Raw genomic sequence first — 14509 nt, 5'->3', positions numbered from 1 at the left:
GTTCTCCCCAGCCATGCCCACCTGACACCAAGAGTGCCCCCAACCATCCCCACTTCTCACCGCCACACCAAGAACCCCTGGCCATGCCCACTTGCCAGTGGCACACTGAGAGCACCCCCCCCCCGTCATGCCCACTTGCCAGGGGCACACTGAGAGCACCCCCCGTCACGCCCACTTGTCAGGGGCACACTGAGAGCACCCCCCCATCACGCCCACTTGCCAGTGGCACACTGAGCGTGCTGCCTCTTCACCTCTGGCACCATGCAGGGCGCATTCCCCCCGCCATGCTGAGCTGCCCTTGTCACCCAGAAGCAGCCACACATAACTGAACCGCAGCAAACGGATGCTCCCCCTCTGGCTTTCCCCTTTGGCCTCGAGGAAAGTGCACTGGGCTGGGATTCAGGAGACCAGGAGCTGAAGGCTGGCCACTCTTGGGGGCCATCTTGCCCCACATACACGCCTGCACTGGTGGGGAAGGATCCAGCCCTGGAGGCTGCCATGTTAGCCAGATTGTGGAGGGCTCCATGCCCCCAGAACGCAATGTCTGGAGGTTGGGGAAGGGAAGCAGGCTGGGGAGAGGGTTGCGGGCAGCAGCCTGTCAACTGGGGCTGCTAGGAGCAGGGAGCTGGCTGGCAGCAGGCAGGAAGATTCTGGGCAATGGCCTGCAGAGCGGGGGCGGGGAAGGCATTGCACTGGGATGGCCCTGCCCCCTTGAACTGAGCTGCCCCAATGGGACTGCAGAGCTGCTGGGTGCCTGGGGCCCCGGGTAGTTGGCACCACTCAGCTTCTGGTTGCCCTAGTAAATCCCCCTCTGTGAGCTGGTATGTGAGTGTCAATGGGAGCCCCGCGCTGGTAGCTCGGAGAGCACAGAGCATTGCGGAGCAACAGTCAGCCAGAGTGGAGCGGTGTGCGCCCCATGGTTCCCCCGGCCACAGTGGGGCAGTGTGGAGTATGTGCTCAGCTGTGGAGGCAGAAATGCAGGTGTAACCCACCCTCTGTAGTTGGCCCTCGCGCACCCACTGCTGGAATCTGGAGCCCAGATCTGGAGCACACACTTCCAGAAGGTTTCAGAGTAGCAGCCATGTTAGTCTGTATAGGAATGCATCCGATGAAGTGAGCTGTAGCTCATGAAAGCTCATGCTCAAATAAATTGGTTAGTCCCTAAGGTGCCACAAGTACTCCTTTTCTTTTTACTTCCAGAAGGGTGTTGATACATTGGAGAGCGGTCAGAGAATGATTAAGGGATTGGAAAACCTGCCTTGGAGTGATAGACTCCATGAGCTCAATTTATTTAGCTTAACAAAGAGCAGGTTAAGGGTTGACTTGATCACAGTCTCTAAGTACCTACGTGGGGAACAAATATGTAATAATGGTCTTATCAGTCTAGCAGAGAAAGGCCTAACATGATCCCATGGCTGGAAGCTGAAACTAGACAAATTCAGACTGGAAATAAGGTGTAAATGTTTACCAGTGAGAGTAATTAACCATTGGACTAATTTACCAAGGGTTGCCGTGAATTTTCCATCACTGACAATGTTTAAATCAAGATTGGATGTTTTTCTCAAAGCTCTGCTCTAGGAATTATTTTGGGGCAGGTCTCTGGCCTGTGTTGTAGGAAGTCAGACTAGATGATCACAGTGGTCCTTCCTGGCCTTGGAATATATGAATCTTCCAGTATGTTGCATGGCTCCCTGCTAGTGGCTGGGTCAGAGAGGATAACAACCAACTACTGCAGTCAATTAGTGCAGCTCCTCCTTGACTGCAGGTGCCAGGGTTCAGTGCTGCAGGATGAAGGAGCTGGGCTCACCCCCGGCTGGCTGCGGGGCCATGCAGTAGGGGGGCAGGGGAGTTGCTGCAGGCTCTGGGCTCACGTCCAGCTATGGAGCTGTGGGGGGGTTTGTGCAGCTGCACCTGGTGGAATTTCTCACCTGAGTTTTTCTTTTAGGAAATTCCACAGGACCAGGATGTGGCAGAGGTGGCCAAGGACTGCACTCGGGTGCTAGGAGATGGCCGCAGGCCAGCCGCCTGCGCCACCTTCCCCTTGCACAATTGCACCATGTTGGTTTGTGATCACAAGCCTAACTGCCCAGACTCCCACCTCCATTCAGTGCCAAGGACGGATGGGAACAGGGTTGCTGGTATAACAAGCAGGCTCAGCCGGGCATTGTGGGCTGGAGGCATGGACCACTGGGTGGGTTCTCTGGCCTGTGTGATGCAGGAGGTCTGCCTAGCTGATCTAATTGTCCCTCCGGGCCTGAACATCTGTGAATCTGTTCAACATCCCTTCAGTCCACAGCCCTTGCCTCTTTCCCTGCTCCAGACAGACTAGCCTACCCTCGATGGGGAACTGAGAATGAAAGCTGGTGGCTGTTCCACCAGATGCAGCCCCGGAAAGGGAATTTGGTGAGCATGCGACTCGCTGCAGAAAGGGAAGTTGGGGCAAGTGAAACCTGCTCGAAGCTGTGTGGTGTCAGCTGGATGAGCTGCTCCCGTCTGCTGCGAGCGGCTGGCCTTTGCACTGCAAGCTCACTTCCTGAGCAGGGGCTCACGTTCACTGCATGTGACACCCCTGGGGCAAACCCCTCCGTGGCACAGTGCATCCAGGCACCGCTGAATACACCTGCTGCTGCTTGAGGCAGCATGGCAGGAATTTCCCACAATCCTCTAGAGCTGCTCCCATCCTAGCATGCTGTGAAGCAGCACAGACCCTTCAAGTGGCCAACAAGGGCAGCCCATGGCTGGTTGGAGCAGCTGGGCTTTTTCTGGGGAGGCGTTAAGGCCCTGCCCCTAGTTTTAGCTTTGAAGAGGCTGCTCCTGGGGCCGGGCTAGGGGAGGGCAAATCCAGAAGAGGCAGGAGCTAGGGTATCTGGATGGGCAGAGAGGGTGGGAGATTGGGGGAAAAGACATTGAGCAGCCAGTAAAAGGGGAGATTCAGCACATAAGTGAGGCAGCGCTAGGACTAGTAACCCACCATGGGCCCGATGGGCAGAGATGGCCGCACTAGGGCAGATGGTGAACGTACCAAGCAGAGAAGGAACCTGTATCAGACGCCTGTCCTGACAGGCACCTTCCCCGGTGATGGGACTCCCACCACCACTCACCAGGCGACTGGGTTTGGGGGAGCTGTGTAGGGCCTGGGGCACTCTGTCAGCTGTGGATTTCTGAGTCCATTGCCCCAGGGCCTGCTGAGCTGGCAGAGCTCACTGCAGAGACCCCGCTTGGCTTGCTCTCCTGTGGACTTGCTCTTGTGCTGTCTGGCCTGGTCATCTTCTTCAGGATATAGTAAGGATCCCTCTGATGGGTGCTGGCTGGAGATCAGGGCCAGGCTGAACAGCAGCACTGCAGCCAATAGGGATGCAAGTATATACGGGGCACTCTCCCCTGGCAGTCAGTGCTGGCTCAATGCCTCAGGTCAGCACTAGGGGGCGCTGTGTTGAGATCCTTTGGGAACTCCAGGAGCTGGGCCTTGACGAAAAGCTCCAATTATCAAGAGCTGGCAATAAGATTGGCACTTGCTGCGTCCGTGCTTGCAAGAAAGGGGAGCAGGAGGCCATGCTGCCCCATCCCCATCCCCACCCCATCCCCAAATGCAGGCTGCTCTAGCTCTTTCCCTCTGAGATTTCCCCAGTGCCTAGAGACCGCCAAGGAGATCAGGGCCTCCTGCCTGGCAAAGGCCAGGACTCTCCCTGCCATGTGACCCTGGGGAGGTGTGGGGGCAGTGTGATCCCCTCCCATCCCGGTGCACCAACAGGCCAAGATCTAAGCCCGTCTTTGCCCCCTGTTGCAGCTAGTGACTGGGACTGGTCCCCTCCCTTTATACGGGCCCTCCAGCAAGTATGTGTGTGTGCAGGGGGAGGGTCAGCCCCATCTTGCTGCCAGGGAATCAGAGCCAATTTGCTCCTAGCACTGACCCCAAATTGACCCCAACACCCTTGGGAACCGGCAGCACGTAGTGAGGGTGCCACTTCCTGCTGGGGCAATAATGTCCCTTTAACTCTGCCCTGCTGGGTGCTCACCTCGGGGGCCATGGGGTATTTTCTGGGCGAGTCTCCACTGCTGCCCCTGCAGGGGGCAAAGTTAAGGAGGTGCAGGCAGAATTAAGGGGATGGAGGGGCAGCGCTGGAGCTGAGTCCCCGCACAGTAGCAAGTGCCCTTGTGTCATCACAATATTCCAGGGTAGAGGCTGTAACTGGGCGTCCCTCAAAAATCAGATCCTGGGGGACAGGGGAACGTGGGAGGGGCAAGGGATCGTACCCCTCTATCTCCATCCCAAGGGGCAGCCTTGATGGAGGCAAGAGCGCCGAGGCTGGCCGGGCGGGTCCTGCCACTTTAAGAGATGCTCCCCACCCTTCCCCCTGGCCGAAAGGGGAAGTGCTGCCCGCTCCCTCCCCCACCGCGGGTCCCAGCCCAGCCCAGCCCGGACCGGAGCTTGCAGAATTCGCCAGCGCTATGGAGTCAGGTACCGGGGCCGGGGCGGCTCCTGCGCTTGATCCCCGTCCCGCCTGCACCCCTGCCCTGCTTTCCTCATGTCCCCCCTTCCCTCCCTCCTGCCCGGCCCATTCTCCTCCCCGCTTCCCAGCCCAAGAACCCCTGCACCTGCCCCGCGTGCTCCTCCTCCGCCCCGGTGCCTCTTGTTGGGGAGGAATCTGCTCATTCTTGAGTCTTTCTGTGTCAGACGGAACTTCCTGAAACCCCCCCCGTCCCCCGTCCCCAAACCAGGGGGCTGCGGGTCGGGAGTGAGGGGCCCTGGCGGTGCTGTGGGGGGAGCCCAGGGCGGGATAGCAGGGGGCTGTCGGGAGTGAGGGGCGTTTGCGGTGCTGTGGGGGGAGCCCAGGGCGGGATAGCAGGGGGCTGTCGGGAGTGAGGGGCCCTGGCGGTGCTGTGGGGGGAGCCCAGGGCGGGATAGCAGGGGGCTGTCGGGAGTGAGGGGCCCTGGCGGTGCTGTGGGGGATCCAGGGCTGGGATACTAGGGGGCTGTTGGGAGTGAGGGGCCCTGGTGGTGCTGTGGGGGGAGCCCAGGGCGGGATAGCAGGGGGCTGTCGGGAGTGAGGGGCCCTGGCGGTGCTGTGGGGGGAGCCCAGGGCGGGATAGCAGGGGGCTGTCGGGAGTGAGGGGCCCTGGCGGTGCTGTAGGGGGAGCCCAGGGCGGGATAGCAGGGGGCTGTCGGGAGTGAGGGGCCCTGGCGGTGCTGTGGGGGATCCAGGGCTGGGATAGCAGGGGGCTGTCGGGAGTGAGGGGCGTTTGCGGTGCTGTGGGGGGAGCCCAGGGCTGGGATACTAGGGGGCTGTCGGGAGCGAGGGGCGCTGGCGGTGCTGTGGGGGGAGCCCAGGGTGGGATAGCAGGGGGCTGTCAGGAGTGAGGGGCCCTGGCGGTGCTGTGGTTGGGATCCAGGGCTGGGATAGCAGGGGGCTGTCGGGAGTGAGGGGCGTTTGCGGTGCTGTGGGGGGAGCCCAGGGCGGGATAGCAGGGGGCTGTCAGGAGTGAGGGGCCCTGGCGGTGCTGTGGGGGGAGCCCAGGGCGGGATAGCAGGGGGCTGTCGGGAGTGAGGGGCCCTGGCGGTGCTGTGGGGGATCCAGGGCTGGGATAGCAGGGGGCTGTCGGGAGTGAGGGGCGTTTGCGGTGCTGTGGGGGGAGCCCAGGGCTGGGATACTAGGGGGCTGTCGGGAGTGAGGGGCCCTGGCGGTGCTGTAGGGGGAGCCCAGGGCGGGATAGCAGGGGGCTGTTGGGAGTGAGGGGCCCTGGCGGTGCTGTGGGGGATCCAGGGCTGGGATAGCAGGGGGCTGTCGGGAGTGAGGGGCGTTTGCGGTGCTGTGGGGGGAGCCCAGGGCGGGATAGCAGGGGGCTGTCGGGAGTGAGGGGCCCTGGCGGTGCTGTGGGGGATCCAGGGCTGGGATAGCAGGGGGCTGTCGGGAGTGAGGGGCGTTTGCGGTGCTGTGGGGGGAGCCCAGGGCGGGATAGCAGGGGGCTGTCGGGAGTGAGGGGCCCTGGCGGTGCTGTGGGGGATCCAGGGCTGGGATAGCAGGGGGCTGTCGGGAGTGAGGGGCGTTTGCGGTGCTGTGGGGGGAGCCCAGGGCTGGGATACTAGGGGGCTGTCGGGAGTGAGGGGCCCTGGCGGTGCTGTAGGGGGAGCCCAGGGCGGGATAGCAGGGGGCTGTTGGGAGTGAGGGGCCCTGGCGGTGCTGTGGGGGATCCAGGGCTGGGATAGCAGGGGGCTGTCGGGAGTGAGGGGCGTTTGCGGTGCTGTGGGGGGAGCCCAGGGCTGGGATACTAGGGGGCTGTCGGGAGCGAGGGGCGCTGGCAGTGCTGTAGGGGGAGCCCAGGGCTGGGATAGCAGGGGCCTGTCGGGAGTGAGGGGCGCTGGCGGTGCTGTGGCCAGGTCGTGGCACTTTTCCCCATTCCTGTCTCTCTTTCCTGTGTCTGTGTCCCTGCAGGTGGCATTGTGAACCCAGCGATGGAGAAGGACCCCAATCACTACCAGGAGGCCGTGGGCAATGGGGTGGCAGCTGACAGACTGGTGGCGGGAGCTGGTGACGTGCCTGGCCTGGATGTGGGGGTGAGCCCCCTATTCCCTGCTGAGCCTGTCTGGCTGTGCGCTGTGTCCTGGCGGCTGTGGGCTGAGGAAGGTCAGGGCTGGGCTGGGCGAGGGCCAGCCGGGCCCCTCAGTGCTTCCAGCAGTCACATGGCTCCCAGCCCAAGGGGTGTCGCTGTCTGGTGGGAGTGGGGATGGGGATTGGTGGGTAAGGAGGGCAGCCGCTATGCTGGCAGTTCCAGAAGTGCCCGGCAGGGCCCCTCCATGGAGCAGTGTGGGTAGCAAAGTGAGGGGCTGGCCCCTGGGAAAAAGGGTTCCGATTCTGGCCCCGCCTCCCTCATGGCTCCCTGGTTCTCCTCAGCTGGATGACTTTGTGGGCGCCAACCCCGACTATAACGAGGAGGAGGAGGAGCGCAAGTACTTCCGCCGCAAGCGCCTCGCCATCGTCAAAAATGTGCTTGCAGCCAGCCTGGGCGGGATGCTGACCTATGGCGTCTACCTGGGTATGGCCCGCCCACTGCCCCCCAGGCATCTACCTGGGTATGGCCCGCCCACTGCCCCGCCCCGCCCACTGCCCCCCCAGGCGTCTAGCTGGGTATGGCCCGCCCACTGCCCCCCCAGGCGTCTAGCTGGGTATGGCCCGCCCACTGCCCCCCCAGGCGTCTAGCTGGGTATGGCCCGCCCACTGCCCCCCCAGGCGTCTAGCTGGGTATGGCCCACCCACTGCCCCCCCAGGCATCTAGCTGGGTATGGCCCGCCCACTGCCTCACCTCTGTCTCCTGGCCCCACCCATTGGCCCGCAGCCTGGATGGGGTGTTGACTTACAGGATCTACCGGGGTATGCTCCACCAGTGTCCCTGCCTCCTGGCCGCCCCCACCCTCAGCCTGGGTGTCTCCCTAAGTATGGCCGACCCACTGCCCCCTACCTGGGTGTGATGTTGGAATACGGCATCTATCTATGTTACAGACCACTGTTCTGGGGGCCCCCTCCTGCTAACTGTGTGCAGGGTTTTTCCTGGTGCCCCCACAACTTTTCCTCTGTCCCCCTTCCCTTGCAGATAGCTGCTGTGGGGACCTCAGGAGGTCATCTAGTCCAACCTCCTGCTCAAAGCAGGACCAATCCCCAATTTTTGCCCCAGATCCCAAATGGCCCCCCTCAAGGATTGAGCTCACAACCCTGGGTTTAGCAGGCCAATGCTCAAACCACTGAGCTGTCCCTCCCTGCCTCTCAACTCACTCCCTGGGTCCTGTGTCGCTGCCCCTCCAATCCCAGGAGAGTGCGGGGAGGAATGGAGGTGGGTCAGATCTCAGCCTGATTCCAAGCATCCAGGGCCCTTGCATGGCAGCACCTCGGCCCTGGTAACTTCCCCCATCCTTTCCCAGCTGCCCCATCCTGCAGGGGCTGGGGAAGAGGCCCTGTCCCTCTGGGTTCAGTTCCCCCATGTGCTGGGCTGGGCTCATGGGGTGCAGGGCAGGATTCACGCTGGTGCATCCGGCCCCGCCAGGCCTGCTGCAGATGCAGCTGATCCTGCACTATGACGAGACGTACCGGGAGGTGAAATACAGCAACATGGGGCTGCAGGACATCGACAGCAAGATGCTGATGGGCATCAATGTCACCCCCATTGTGGCTCTGCTCTACACGCCCATCCTCATCAGGTACCTGCCCTGCCCGCCAGCCCACCACACCCTCCGGAACCCGAGAGATCCCTCCCTCCCGAGCCAGCCCCCGCTCTGGTGCCCCTTAGAGGGGAAAGGCTCCATGTCCCATTCCCTGCCCCCTTGAGCCAGTCCCTGCCCTGGGGCTGATCAGAGCTGGTGCCCCTGCCCACTGAGCTAGCGCCCCCTGTGGTGAACAGACCCACGTCCTATCCCCGAGGCAGGCAGAGCCCCATGTCTCCTCATGGGGGGGAGGGGAGGGACGGGGACATGGAGGTCCTACTGCTGACCCAGCTCCCCATGTGACTGCCCAGGTTCTTCGGCACCAAGTGGACCATGTTTCTGGCCGTGGGGATCTACGCCCTCTTCGTCTCCACCAACTACTGGGAGCGCTACTACACGCTGGTGCCCTCGGCCGTGGCCATCGGCGTGGCCATTGTGCCCCTCTGGGCCTCCATGGGCAACTACGTCACCCGGTGAGCTGCCATGGAGCAAGGCCCTGCCTGCTGGGGGGGGGGGCGCTCAGGTGTTGGCGAAGGAGGGGTTGTGACCCCTGGTGGGCACTGTGTGGCTCATGGGGCTGCTGCTCCACACCCTCCCTCCCTCCCCCATTTCGTGCTCACAGTTGCCCCCTGCAGGATGGCGCAGAAGTACTACGAATACATGAACTACAAGGAGGAGCATGTGCAGGAGCAGCAGCGTGCCCCACGTGGTGCCTACAACGCCTACATCATCGCCTTCCAGAGCCTCTTCTACGGCTGCTTCCACGTGAGGCAGGGCCTGGGGGTACGGGGGAGGGGCCAGGGGCTAGGTGTTGGCTGGCCAGGGAGGAGGGCTGGGCCTTGGGGGCTGGGGGTACTGGGGGAGGAGGCAGGGAGGTGGCCCATTGTGGACTAGGCACTGGGGCTGTATTGGGGGGGCATGGAGCTAGGCTGGACGCGGGAGGAGAACTGGGGGAGGCTGGGCGTGGGGGGGACGCGGGGGAACAGGGAGGTGGGCTGGGCGCGGGGGGGGGACACTGGGGGGAACAGGGAGGTGGGCTGGGCGCGGCGGGAGACGCGGGGGGGGAACAGGGAGGTGGGCTGGGCGCGGCGGGCACTCTGGCTGCAGCTTGGTTCTCATGTGCCAAGTCCAGGAAATGCAGCTGGCTGTGCTGGCCCAGGGGCTGGCCTGGGCAGTGCTGGGCCTCGTGTCCCAGGACAGAGCTGCGGGTGGAGTGGAGTGTGCTAGTGTGGCCGGGCTGGGGTAGGAGACCCCCCCCACACACGCACGGGACAGGCCCGGCCTCACCTCCTCCCCATTCCTGGGTTCCAGCTGAGCTTCGTCTGCGCCCAGATGCCCATGCTTTTCTTCCTGAATTCGTACCTGTACGACCTGAACCACACGCTCTGCAATGTGAAGAACTGCGGTGAGCATCTGCGGAGGGGGCGCTTCCTGCTGGCAGAGGGGCAGCGTTACCCAGCCAGTGCAGACTGGCTCCTCCTGCCCCATCCTTATCCTTGCCACTTACACTCCCCTCACCCCAGTGCTCCCGCCTGTTGCTCCCTGCCCCGTCCCCTGCCTGCTGCCCCTGCCCCCTCCTCGCTGTCGGAGCACCTGCCCTGAGTCCCACGCCATCCTGTAGGTGGGGCTCTGGGCGCCCCCTGCAGGCCGGTTGGGCTGTGACACCATGTTTGCTCCTCAGGCACACTGAGCAAAGGCATGCTCCCCGGCTTCAACGCCACCGTGCTGCAGAGCCTGCCACGCAGCATTAACCTCATCATCGTCGAGAGTGTGCTCATGGGCGTAGCCTTCCTCTCCATGCTCATGGTATGGACCAGCAGGGGAGTGTGTAGGGGGCCTTCCTCTCCATGCTCATGGCATGGACCAGCAGGGGAGTGTGTAGGGGGCCTTCCTCTCCATGCTCATGGCATGGGCCAGCAGGGGAGTGTGTAGGGGGCCTTCCTCTCCATGCTCATGGCATGGGCCAGCAGGGGAGTGTGTAGGGGGCCTTCCTCTCCATGCTCATGGCATGGGCCAGCAGGGGAGTGTGTAGGGGGCCTTCCTCTCCATGCTCATGGCATGGGCCAGCAGGGGAGTGTGTAGGGGGCCTTCCTCTCCATGCTCATGGCATGGGCCAGCAGGGGAGTGTGTAGGGGGCCTTCCTCTCCATGCTCATGGCATGGGCCAGTAGGGGAGTGTGTAGGGGGCCTTCCACTCCATGCTCATGGTAGGGACTGGTGGGGTGGGGCATAGAATCATAGAATATCAGGGTTGGAAGGGACCTCAGGAGGTCATCTAGTCCAACTCCTGCTCAGTAGGGCAGTGGGGGGCCTTTCTCTCCATGCTCATGGTATGGACTGGTGGGCGGGAATGGGGGCAGGGCTTTCCTCTCCATGCTGTGCCACCCTCCTCCATGCTCATCACGCAGAGCTCCCCAAGGTGGGTGTGATGGGGTCAAGGAGCCCATGGTGGGAGCTGTGGAATGGGGCAGTTGCTGGAGAGGGGTCTACAGCTTCCACACCCAACCTGACCCACAGCCTTGGCCAGCTCTTCCCATCACTCCCTAGCTCACCCTATGCAAGCGGTGGCAGTGCCCCCCCTTGGAGTGGGGTCCCTACCCCTCTGGGTTTCAGGGTCTCCCATACTCACCCCCCGCCCCCAGGTGCTGATCCTGTGCGGCTCGGCTTATCGCCCCACGGAGGAAATTGACCTGCGCAGCATCGGCTGGGGCAACATCTTCCAGCTGCCCTTCAAGCACATGCGGGACTATCGCCTGCGCCACCTCTTCCCCTTCTTCATCTACAGCGGCTTCGAGGTGCTCTTCGTCTGCACCGGCTTCTCCCTGGTACAGCTGCGCCCATTTCCGTGGGGGTGGGGGAGGCCACAGCAGAAGGAGTGGAGTACAGTGCTCTGGTGGGGGGCTGGGCACAGGCAAAGGGGTGGGGGTCTGCACTATGGGGGTGGGGCTGCGTGTAGCAGAAGGGGTGGGGATTTGGATGCGGGTGCCCTCTGCCAGGGGCTGGGGGAGCAGGGGGACTGCCCTCTGCTGGGGGAGCAGGAGTGGGAAGGGGGGCTGCACTCTGGTTGGGGGCCAGCCATGCCATGCTAACCAGCATCTGCCCCCCCCAGAATTATGGCGTCTGCGCCATTGGCCTGGAGAAGCTGGCCTACATCATCATGGCCTATGGCTTCTCGGCTGCAGCTTGCTCCAGCCTGGCGCTGTCCATGCTGCGCCTGCCCCGCCAGGCCCCACTGCTGGCTGGAGCTGCCGCCCATGCCATCTTGCTCATCGGCCTGTTCTGCTGGGCACCCCACCCGCGTGTCCTGGACCAGGCCCCCCTGCTCTACCTGGTGGCAGCGCTTTGGGGGCTGGGTAGCGCCCTGAACAAGACCAGCCTCAGCAGTGAGTAGTGGGGTCAGGGGTGGTGGGGTGGAGTGTAGCCCCGGGCCCAATATCAGCCGGACCCTGCCCGTCGCTCCCAGTGATACCTCCACCCCCATGGGGGAGGCAGCCCAGTGGCTCTGGAATGGGGCTTTGGGCCTGTCTGTGCAGTTGGAAGGTCCCCCCACCCCTCCCCTGGCCCCAGTGGACCCGGGAGCTGTGACCTTGTCCAGTGTGGGGGAGGAGCTGCTGTCTGTATGTATGTCTGTCTGTCTGTCTGTCCGTCCCCCCGCAGCGCTCCTGGGGATGCTGTACCAAGACAAGGAGCGCCAGGACTTCGTCTTCACCATCTACCACTGGTGGCAGGCGCTGGCCATCTTTGTGGTGTACCTATGGTCGGGGCTGCCCATGAAGGTAAGCGGGAGCTGCTCCCAGCCTGCTCTCCAGTGGGGCAGGGCACAGGGGGCTGGGTCATGGGAGGTGCAGGCCTAAGGCCACGATCCCCAAAGGGCGCAGGACTGATGTGGGACAGGAGCCATTTTCACCAGCCGTAGGGGCAATTGCCCTGCTCCCCAGCGGGGCCGTGAGAGACTTTCCTTTGGTTCTAGATCAAACTGTTTAGTCATGGGCCTGGCCCTGGCCTCAGTCAGGACAAGCCCCTTCCTGGAACTGCCTCTCCCATCATTTCCCCCTCTGGGTGAGGTAGGCAGCCTGGCCCAGATGGTTGGGCGGGAGGGGTGACCCTAGCCTGTCCCCTCTCCTGGGCCCAGCTGGTGGGGGGCAGGGGTGGGGGAGAGTCCAGCCCTACCCCTGCTCAGCCTGCACTCTCCCTTCCCCCAGGCCAAGCTGTCCATCATGCTGCTGACCCTGGTGGCCTCGGTGCTCTCCTACCTGTGGATGGAGCACAAGCTGGGGCGGCACGTGCTCTACCGCGTGCCCAAGATCCCCAAGCCGCGGCACAAGGTGCGGGGCTACCGCTACCTGGAGGCCGAGAACTCAGACGAGACGGGCTCGGAGGGGGAGTCTGAGCAGGACAGTGACAGCTCCCAGCAAGAGCAGGCAGGGCCCGGTGGGCAGCGGCACCAGCAGAAGTGTGCTTATGAGCAAGCACTGGGGGAGGAGGATGGGGAGAACGTGGGCTAGGGAGCCCCCCATGCCCGCCACCATCACCAACTCACTGCAGCTTTCCCCCCATCTTGCCCATTGGCTGTGGTGCTGGATTGTCCCCACCGAACTGTGCCAGCCGGGCCTGGCAGCATCTCCCACCCTCTTCCAGGCCTGGTGGGAGGGGCCTGGAGGCAGAGAGAGGACCCCGCACATCAAGGTGACCCGGTGACTATTCCAGAGGGCATTGGAGCCCTGTTCCGCTGGGACTCCCAGTCCACTTCACAAAGCAGGTTTGCTATGGGGCTGTTTAGCATCCGTCCCTCCGGGCTGCCCCCAGAGCGCCCCCTGCACTGGTTGGGGTCTCCAGGGGCCTTGGTGCTGTTGGAGCTGGTCGGGAATCAGGCCCGGTCTCCCAGGGCAGGCACCGGCTCGTGTCAGCTCTGGACTGTGCATGGTGCTGTCTGTAATGGGCCGGGCCCAGCCCAGCCCTGGGTAGTGCGTAGAGAGGCTGGTGCATTGTGGAGTAGTACTGTGTTACCATGCCTGATACTCGGGCTTGGGATCTGCCCTCTTCCAAACGTGGAGTGGCTGGCACTGATCGTTGCCCTTTGTGCATGGGCACCACTGCTGTTCCCATCTGAAAAGGGCAGCAGTTGTTTTTCCCAGCACACATGGTGCCCACATAAGGGGACGATGCCAGCCCCCACAGCTGCCTTTTCCTGGCAAAGCAAGGGAGGGGCATGGAGAGCTTTCTGCCAGCGCCCCCTTCCAGGAGGGGAGGGCCCAGCCCCATACTCAGCAGCCTACTGAGGCCTGGCACCTGTGTGAGCGGGGAAGCCCATGAGGCCAGGCCAGCCTGGGCACTGGTGCTGTAAAGCCCTGTCCTGCAGTAGAGGAGCTGTGATTCCTGCTGCTCGAGCTGCTTTTCCCTGTCCCTGCCCCACCAGCCCCCGCAAGAAGCAGAGCATACCATGTCTGCAGGCTGAGTTCTGGATACTGGACACTGCCCCCCACACCTCCCGTGTCCTACTGTGCTTTGTAAAGGCCCTTTCCCAATAAAGATCCTCTCTCTGAGCTGCCGGGACTGTGTGTATCTGGGCTGAGGGGGCTGCTGGGTTGTGTTCTGGGTGGGGAGGTCATTCACGGGCCAGATGCCCATGCACTCTGGCACCCTGGCCCAGACCAGCTATTGCCACCTGGGGCTCATACTTGCCTTGCCAGGCTGGCTCCCTGGCATCTCAGTGAGGAACCCAGAGAGGAGTGGGGCACTCTGTGAAGGGAAGGAGGCAGCAGAAGGGGGCACTCAACTCTGATCTTCCTCAAGAGGAGGGTGAAACGCATCATGATGGCGGGGGGAGGTGCTGTGGCAGGGCCGGGCCTTCGGGGGACAGCCGCTGCCCACGGACCTGGCTTGGCATGGAGTGGGTGGGCCATGTGCTCACGAGGCACGGGGCTGTGGGAGTGGCTCCTACAGCATGCGCTCCCCAGAGCAGCTGTTCAGCACCTACCGTGGAGGAGCTAGGTGTCACTGGCTCCTATAAGCTATTTTCAATCCCTCTTGCCAACCTGGAACTGCCCCTGCTCCAGCCATCCAGACAGGCGCCCAAAACAGCAGGCCAGGAACAGAGCGCCCTCCCCCAGCCATGGGGCTGCCCATCAATTACAGAATACGCTTTAGGTGGTTTTCCAGACCCAGCCACCCCCTAATGTCATTGGGATTATTTTAAATCAAATCTGCAGAAGCTATCAGAAGCCTGCATCCCAAGAAAGGGGAAAAAATTCATAGGCAGGAGTTGTAGACCAAGCTGGATGAGCAAGCATCTCAGAGAGGTGATTAAGAAAAAGCAGAA

General features: G+C 62.8%; 1 protein-coding gene across 1 annotated transcript; it reads left to right on the top strand.

Annotated features, from left to right (window-relative positions):
• The first annotated feature begins 4366 nt into the window (after window positions 1–4366).
• On the top strand, window positions 4367–13733 carry UNC93B1 (unc-93 homolog B1, TLR signaling regulator). The gene is made up of 12 exons (XM_084631557.1): window positions 4367–4459; window positions 6432–6553; window positions 6891–7032; window positions 8035–8188; window positions 8503–8664; window positions 8827–8956; window positions 9503–9596; window positions 9873–9997; window positions 10833–11015; window positions 11300–11573; window positions 11848–11966; window positions 12393–13733. Exons 1-12 carry the CDS (start codon window positions 4450–4452, stop codon window positions 12693–12695), a joined length of 1818 nt encoding a protein of 605 aa, XP_084487683.1. The 5' UTR covers window positions 4367–4449; the 3' UTR covers window positions 12696–13733.
• The last annotated feature ends 776 nt before the right edge of the window (window positions 13734–14509 follow it).

Source organism: Lepidochelys olivacea (genome assembly GCF_965140295.1).
Source record: "Lepidochelys olivacea isolate rLepOli2 genome assembly, chromosome: 6".
NCBI lineage: Eukaryota > Metazoa > Chordata > Testudines > Cheloniidae > Lepidochelys > Lepidochelys olivacea.
Note: the sequence above shows the minus strand (reverse complement) of the source record. Positions and strands in the feature narration are given on the sequence as shown.